The 8,602-nt window shown below is 59.3% G+C and overlaps 1 protein-coding gene across 1 annotated transcript; it reads left to right on the top strand.

Moving 5' to 3' along the window:
• Positions 1–3,743: 3,743 nt before the first annotated feature.
• Positions 3,744–6,076, top strand: LOC138848354 (TBC1 domain family member 26-like). The gene is made up of 4 exons (XM_070067841.1): positions 3,744–3,862; positions 4,227–4,307; positions 4,722–4,829; positions 5,916–6,076. The coding sequence occupies exons 1-4, from the start codon at positions 3,770–3,772 to the stop codon at positions 6,006–6,008; spliced, it is 375 nt and encodes a 124-aa protein (XP_069923942.1). The 5' UTR covers positions 3,744–3,769; the 3' UTR covers positions 6,009–6,076.
• The last annotated feature ends 2,526 nt before the right edge of the window (positions 6,077–8,602 follow it).

Raw genomic sequence — 8,602 nt, 5'->3', positions numbered from 1 at the left:
GTTTTGAGGGAAGAACCTGGCTGGAGCCTGCTTATGCAAAACAGGGCTGTATTGGAAGGATCCCTGGGGAGGCTTGGCTGTAGTGGCCTCAGGAACCCTCGGGAGAGGCTGGGCGCCCACCTCTGGTTCCTGTTCTTCCCTGGGCACCAGCTCCCTGCGTTCCTTTCTTTGGCTCTGTTCTCCACGATGGACATGGACAGTGCCTGAGCTTTCTGCCTGCGATCTCAGCCACTAAAAATGAATGGGCTTCTAAGACCCCAGTTCCAGGGAAGAGTCTCAATGGCCCAGAGTGGTCTAGGTAGGAGGGATCAGGCAAGAACACGGCAGCTCCCCCTACAGATGCCTGGATACAGGTGTGGACGTGCAGTTCCCAGCAGCTCCATGGACGCTGTCCCCTGCAGTCCCTGTGTGCTGGGGACAATGTGCACTCCTGGTGGAGGGGATTTGGGGGAAGGAGGTGGATTGGGAGACATGAACAGAGAGGAATGAGGTTCTCGCAGGAAGAATCCAGTGCACCAGGGCCCTGGGGGCTTCTCCAGCATGTCCTCCACACGAGGTCGTGGTTTCTGCTGGAGTTGCCCCTGGCTCCCGGAAGTTGGGCCGCTGAGGGAAGGAGTTCCTTCTCTGCCTTCATGGGAGAGACTGCATGCTGGAAATGCTGCCTGCTGCCAGTTTAGCCTTTGCCAGCCCCCCTTCAGCCTCGGTGAAGTGCCTGCCCAGGAGAGCGTTGCCTGTCCCTGCTGAGAAGCTGCTGGGTGAGTAAAGTGACTACACTTTTGAGGGTAGAAGCATTGCAGGAGCAGGACGCTGCCATACCCGGTTCTGCTCCAAAGCAGAGGTGGGGGGGGGTTGGTGCTGAGGGACAGCTGGCATCGGCTTCAGAAGGGCTCTTCTGATTCCTGACAGGGCTGGTTCTGAAGGGAGGTCCAGGGTTGTGTGGTGAGACCATTGCAATTCACGGTAGTCCTGACAGCTGGGGTCTGCAGAACTGGGGTAGGGCAGGAACAGCTGAGGCCACCCTCAGGGAGTCTCAGCTCCTCTGGCCTCCAGGGGGCTCCCTGCTCTTCTGGCCTCTGGCCTCTCTGTTTTCCTATGAAGGCCAGATGCCTGGGAAGGGGCTTTGAGAGCCCGCTGGGGTTCAGGCCATGGGCTGCAGCCCCCCTGTCTTGGCTGGAGACTGTGTGTCCCCAGGAACTAGTGCTCAGGGTAATTTGAGTCCCCAGTTTGCATAACCAATAGGGCCATTCTGGCACCCTGCACCCCCTTCCCTATTGCAACCACTCCCAGTGAGTGATGCCCGAGGCCCCAGACACAGTCCCAAGTGCCACCCAGCTCACTTCCCTTCTGGATGCTTTGAAGCAGCCACTGAGCCATTAGTTCCATCTGACCTATAACGTACGCCCAGAACCCACCCTGTTGCAGGTGCGCCTCTGATTCTCTCTTCTAGGGCAGTGCCAGATCCTCTGCTCACCCACCTTCAGCGTCCATTTCTCCCCATCGACCACTCTGCTGAGGGCCACAGAGTTCATCATTGGGCCACACGGGACTTCCCTCCTAGGAATCCTCGCACTGCCTCTGCACCGGGGTGGGGAGGGGTGGAGGCAACAGAGCACATCTCCCGGTGGCTGCAGGGGCTGCAGGCCTCTCGGGGCTTCCATGTGCCTGTGGAAGTCTGGGCATCACGTGACCTGGGTCTGGACCTGACCATCTTTGGGTCTGAGGCTGGGGGTGGGGTGGCCTACTGCCCGACTGACCAGATGTTGGTAGATAGGCAGGAGGCACATTTGATAGAATCCAATGGATTCGCGACGGAGGTGAGTGGGACTTGCTCTCTGCATGAGCTGTGACATGGGGAAGGTCACGCCAGGTGGGTGGCACTGGTCTCCCACGCCAGGTTCCATGAGTGATGTGGCTGAGCTCTCAGTGGGCCCCTGTGTGCAGAGCATGTATACAGTCGTCTCATTCCTCCCGCTCTGCTGGGCATCAGTGTCGAATGGGCCTTGGTGTGAGTCTGTGTCTGGACACGAGTTCAAGACTAGGTGTCAGATCAGCTGGTATCAGGTGGGGCAGGGAGGCGGGCTCTGAGAGCCCTAGAGATGCGGGGGCTGGGAGCAGGCCAGGGAGACCTTTAGACTTGGGCTCCCTGGAGGACACATGGATGCCAGGCTGGGGGAGGAGCATCCTTTCTGAAGGCAGGGGAGGCAAGGTGGGGGCTGTCCTTCCCCAACCGTCCCTAGTCCCTGTGCTCTGCACAAGTCATCCTCCTGGGACCCGACCACCAGGTGCCCGCCCACCTGGCTGTGTGGCTGTCCCCCCTCTGACCACGGGGACAGCCCTCAGGGCAGCAGTTCCCGTGGGCTCCCCTGTGCTGGCTCACATGTGTGTGTGTGTCTTACAGATTGGATATGGATGCCCTGAGGTCCGGCAGGGCCCAGGAGCGAGCAGCGATCATCATGCAGTATGAGAAGGTATAGGCCAGGGTGCTGGGAGAGGAGGTAGGACCCTGCCTCAAGTACTGTGCTTGTGAGAGCCAGACCCCACCTCCCTGGGGACACAGTGGGAGGGTGGCTCAGCTTCCCCCAGTGACTGAGACCCGGACTTCTCACCTGGGTCCCCTCTCCCCTGCAGGGTCCCAGTTTCAGCTGGGAGAAGAGGACGACGAGAATGGAGTCCACATCCCAGACAAACTTGGATTCCTGTGGTGAGTCCTCTGCACCCCGATCCACCCAGGGGAGGCACCAGGGTCAGAAACCCCACCATTAGGTAGCACACCTGCCCCCAGGCCCCCTCCTTGATCCAAGCTGTTGTCACAGTGCAGGCACTGGTCAGTGTGTGGCCAGAGCTGATGACCCAGTGAGTGAATCCAAACTGCAGGCAGAGACAGAGCTGGACATGGGGCAAGCACAGGGCACTCTGCCTCTGAGGCCTCTGTTCATGCTAAGTAGAGGGGGTGGCTTGAGGGTCCTGCCCTGCTCCTAGGGAACACAACCAGGTCATCAGCATTCCAGAGCTGTGTCCACAGAGATGGGGCACCAGCCTAGCATCTGGTGGTTGTCCAGGAGGTACCTGGGTCTCAGGGGCCAAGCTAAAGGCTTTTTAAGGCCTGGCCTGAGGGACGGCCAAGGGTGTGACCTCAAGGCTCTGAACCTGCCTGCAGGCTTCCCCAGTACAGACCAGGGCAGAGGGGTTTGCAGCTGAGGGCCCAGCCCCCGGGTCTATGCTGGGAGGAGTGGGCCTGGGGCAGGAGGGAGACTTGGAGACTGTTCCCACAGATATCAGAGAGAGAGGCCCCGTGGCTGGAGGGTGGGTTCTGGTGACCTAGAGGGCTGGAGCCGTCTCGGGCCATCTCTGACGCAACTCAGAAGCCCACTTTAGCTCGGGGATAGGGGTTTCTGCCTCCATGTTGTGCCCGAACCTGGAGAAAAAGCAGGAGCTGAGTGGTGGAGAGATGGCCACAGTCCGGGTTGACAGAGGAGGGTGAGGTGGGAAGCAGGCACCTCAGGCAGCCAGTAATGTGGGGGAGGGTGGATGGGGGGACCCTGGGGGTGTGGTGGTCCCAGGTGCCTTAAGCCCCAGCTGCACACTCACAGCACTGGCAGCAAGGGCTCCTCCCTGGCCCTGGGCTCCCTGTGCTCACGGTCACAGCCCCTGCTGGGTGTCTGCCTGTAGCATGGCTGCCCCCACCATGCCCTTCTCTGTGCCCTAGGCTGGACCTCAGCAGGGTGAGGAGGACACGGGTCCTGTCCCAGCCTTGCTGGGGAAGTGGACCATGCATGGTTCAGTGCCCATTCTCATGGTGTTGTCTCTCTTGCCTTTCAGTAAGCAGAAGCCGCCCAGGCATGGATGCCTGGCAGTGCAATGGGTAAGCTGACCTTGGCCATGGACTCTTCATCTAGGAGGCAGAACTAGCAGGCCTGTGGGTATGGGCAGTGGTCAGTGGAGTGCCATATGGTCCTCCAGGGACAGCAGTTCCCAGGAGATCTGTTGAGGCCCACATGTCCCAATGCAGGCCTGCAGCTCTGGGTCCCTGCCTGTGGGCCACTGTGATGCTTGTCCTGTGGGCAGAGCCCAAGCCCCTGAGGCTCCCCTAGTTGGAAGGTCTGGGTGCTGTGGTCTGCCCCTTTGCTGGCTCCTCCCAGCTGAGTTGTCCACAGGCTCCTGAGCTGCACCTGTGTCCTCTCTCAGAGGACACTGCTGGGCTCACACCATCCTGTCTCCATTCCCAGCGTAAACATCAGGAGGGCCGCCGACTGCAAAAATGGAACAAGATGCTGCGAAATTTCACCAAGTACCGCAGCAGCAAGAAGGTGCCTGGACCTGAGGGCCCCTGGGGACCACTGGGGGTGGAGTTGGGATGCACGGTACCCATCACTGTGCCTCTCAGACACAACTGTCCTGCCCTGAAAGGACACAGGTCATCTCAGCACCACGCCCATGCACCCAGGACACTGTCACAGTAGAAGATCCAAAGTCTCCCCTGGGGCCACTCCCAGATGCAGGGCAGGCACAGTTCCTGGTGCCCTGTAGGGGCAGTTAGTGCACGACAGAGCCTGCACTGAGGCCTTGGCCCTCCTCTCACTGTTGGGTCAGGAGGCCCAGGTCCAGGCAGATCTGGGGACACAGCACAGAGCCCAGGGCTCCCCTTCCTGCTGTCTCACCCTGCGCTCCCCTCCGACAGAGGGCCTGGGGCGGGTCTCACCAGAGCCTCCTCTCTCCTGTAGTTCCATCGGAGAATTGAGAAAGGCATCCCCGCCCAGGTGCGCGGCAAGGTGTGGGCCATGATGCTCTCCGTGGATACCAGGAAGGCCCAGAACCCTGGCAAATTCGAGGTATGGCTCTGCGTGCAACTGACGCAGCCCGACCTGCTCGGGCCTGGTCAGGAGCCCGAGGCTCCCACGTGGTTAACAAGTAATGCCAAGGAAGAGTGGTCATTCGGTTGGGGCCCCCACCCGGCCCTCCCCTCTGCCTCATCCACATCTCCCCAGAGGCCTCCTCCATGTCTCCCCACACACAAATGGGCCTGGACACAAGGATCCGGTCAGGGCCACAGCCCTTATCCCTGTGGTCCTGCCTTGCCTCTAGGCCCAGGACTGCCCAGTGCCATTGTGCTGGGTCCTGAATGGATAGAGAATGCCTGGAATGAGGTGGAAGTCCTGTGTGCTAGGGCCCTCAGCTGGCTCTGTCCCAAACAGCCCTCCCCACACCTGACACTGCTTGTGCGTTTGTTATGCTCGCCAGGCCCTGCCCTCACCTGGGCCTTCTCATGCCTGGCCTGGCCTCAGCTCACCCAGCCCCCACCAGGCCTGCTGGTTCCATCGGTCAGAGTCAGCTCTCAACTGCTTCTGGGAATGAGGGCTAATCCATCAGAGGGCTGGCCCCAGGCTGTCACCTCCCTGGCTGACATCAGGGAGCAAGGAGCAACTGAGCCGCCAGCCCCGCCCTCGCCCAAGTCTTCAAGTGGGGGCTGCCCCTGGGGCCAGCTCCAAATCCAAGAAGGGTGTCCACTCTCTTGATGGAGCTGGGGCTCTCCTGCAGGGGGCAGCCCTGAAGGCTGGTCAGGGTGAGGCTGACTCCTGTCCTGTGGGGCCTGAGAGCCCAGTGAGGAGGCTCGGAGGCCTGATTCAGTCTCTTCTGCTCTGGGAAGGCAGAGGTAGCACAGAAGGACATTGGCAGAGTCCCTGGCCTCAGGCTGACTGTAGCAGGTCCTCAGTGGCCCCTCTGCTGGGCACAGGGGTGGCGTGGACACTAAGGCGAGTGGGGAACCCATGACCCTCCCTGGATCAGGGGAATGAGCTGCTCCCAGGGGGAACTCTCCCTGCCAACCAGAAGGGCTGATGTGGCTTTGGGGTGCTTGTGTGGCAGTGGGGGTTGGCTCGTCCTGAGGCCGGCCCCTCCCCCTCAGCCATGCCCTGCAGGAGATGAAGGAACGGGCCAGGTTGTGCTCAGATCAAGTCCAACAGATCAATGAAGAGGTGGCATGCACATTCAGAAGTCACGTGATGGTCTGAGAGAGATACAGAGCCAAGTGAGGCCTCTGGGCTTGCAGGGGCCCCGGGGGAGGGAGGTGCAAGGTTCATGGGACACATGGGGGCCTGGGAGAGACGTGGACCCAAACCTAAAGCATAATTGCTCTAGAACAGAAAAAAATGGATCCATGGCCTTCTATTTATACTGAACAGTTTGCTTTCCTAAAGACACTTTGGTGGGAATGAAATCAAATGGAACACAAGGGGAGACAGTATTTACAAAATACAGAAAATGAAGTTTGTAAATCTCAATAATAAGAAAGCAAATGAGGGTTCCCTGCCCTGACATGGGCCAAGGCTCAGGAGGGCCCCTGCATGACGGCACACACAATTCTCCTACTCAACAATGAACACAAGCTTAGCACCTAAACCACAACGGGGCACCAGCGCACAGCTGTGAGAATGGGGGAACTAAGACCACTGAGGATGCCGGGTGCTGGGGACAATGTGAGGTGAGTGCCACTCTGGTTCATTGCAGGAACAGAGCACAGTGGCCCAGGCCCTCGGAGGCACCCAGGGCCATTTCTTACAATGAGAAACACACACCTTCCACACGAACCTCCAGCACACAGGCACATGTACACAACCACCAGAACAGCTGAGCACACAGAAAACCCTCACGCAAGATTCAGGGTTGTGTTCACAGTCACTGGACACAGGACTAGCCTGCATGATGCTCAGTGGGGACACAGATAAGCAACCCGTGTCACAGCTGAATCCTAGAATGGGATTCAGTGAGAGGCAGGACGAGGCTCAGCCCTGGGCTCACCTGGAGGCATCTCAGGTGCATCCTGCTAAGAGAGGAAACGTCCCTCTAAGATTACACGTGCTGTGATCCACTCACAGGACGTCTGCAAGAGGCCAAATCCGGGACACACAACAGGGCAGTGGTGGCCACGGGCTGGGGGAGGTGGGGAGTTTGGCCACTGAGGCTCATGGGGAACACATAGGTGACAGGAGCTGCTCGCTACCAGGCTGAATGTGCATGGGAGGCTGACTCTCCACGGCTTAGACCCACGGGACTGCACCTCCCACAGTGGGACGCTCACCTCTGCAATGAACACCCACCTGGGGAAACGAAACTGCATGTGACTGCACCCTGTGAAGTGTGTGTGTCCCTGCAGGCAGCGCTCACCCACACGGTGGACCACACGCAGGTGCCCTGACAACGTCACTGCTCATGAGCAGAGTATCACGGGCCCTGCGTGTGGCTGTCAGGCTCTGTTAGGCAGAGCCACACTGAGAGCCTCGGCAGCACAGGACGCACAGCCTCTGTCCTCTCTCTTCCAGACAACACTCCTTATTTGAGGTGCTCCTCGCATACTCGATGTACAACCCCGTGAGTATTCTGCGATAACATTCCAAGGTCATATCCAGAGCTGTCCATGCAGGGCACCCTTGGTCACAGAGATCCTAGCTGGGTTGAGGGGGCCTCTCTAATCCACAAGGCAGAGACTGAGGGGTAGAGTTCAAGCTCATGGCCTCCTTGGCCCCAACCTCAAGTTCTGGGGGCAGAACGGAAGCCTTCTCCTGGGCTGGGCTCTGTTCTGGCCCAGGCAGGCCTTACTATGGTGCTTCTTCCTCACATCTGCAGTGGGGCCCAGCAGGGCACCTGTGCAGCAGAGAGCTCCAGAGGCCATCACGGGTGTGCAGTCTGCACTCCCCCACAACATTCTTCCCCTTTCTGACATCTGGGGTGGGGCTCATACCTCTTCTTAACCCTGCACAGCCTGCGCTCAGACCCTGCAGGATTCTCTCCAGGAACTTTGAGAGCTGGCGTGTGCTCCAGTCCCTGAGATCCTCATACTCAAGGGGCAGCAGTGGGGCCTGGTAGTAACGCTCAGCCCTCCCAGGAGAGGTCACCCTTACCACTTGAGATCATCCCAGCCAGGGAGGTCCCTCTGATGTGTTTTGTGTTCTTCCAGGAATTGGGCTACAGCCAGGGCCTAAGCCACGTGGCAGCCCTGCTGCTGATGTGGCTGAGTGAAGAGGATGCTTGTTGGGCACTAGTCCAGCTCATGGAGGACAGCCAGCACGCGATGCATGGTGGGTGATGGGTGTGGTGGGTGTGGTCCGTGCAAGTGCAGGGATGGGCATGCAGACAAGTGACTGGGACATTGTCCCTCACTGGCTGCTGCGTGCATAGGGCGGTCTCCCTCAGAATACTTCCTTAGAAGCCATGGCCGGCAGAGGGCCCAATACCAAGCCATACCCCTCACTTCCCATCACACAAAGGTCCTGTGCCTTGTCTTTGACAAATGACCTTTAGGTCTCTACTGGCCTTACTGCTTCAATCTCTACTCAGACTCCCACCCACTGAGCCACACCCTTGCAGAAGAAGCATCCATTCTAGGGTGACCCCTCCTCACCCTGAGTGTCCAGATGGCCCTGAGGCACCCAGTTTCACTGCAGTCTGCCCAGAGGTCACCTTAGCCTGCCCTGGGCTGTCAGCTGTACCCCCCTTCCCCTGATACTCCCCTGCCTGTTAGAGCCTCCCCTGACCCTCTGTGTTCAGAAAGACCCCACCCCAAGCCTTTGGCTTTCCAACCTTCCTGAGAAGACACTCTGAATGAGGG

The sequence above is a fragment of the Oryctolagus cuniculus genome, unplaced genomic scaffold (genome assembly GCF_964237555.1).
Source record: "Oryctolagus cuniculus unplaced genomic scaffold, mOryCun1.1 SCAFFOLD_202, whole genome shotgun sequence".
In the NCBI taxonomy this organism is placed as follows: Eukaryota; Metazoa; Chordata; class Mammalia; order Lagomorpha; family Leporidae; genus Oryctolagus; species Oryctolagus cuniculus.
Note: the sequence above shows the minus strand (reverse complement) of the source record. Positions and strands in the feature narration are given on the sequence as shown.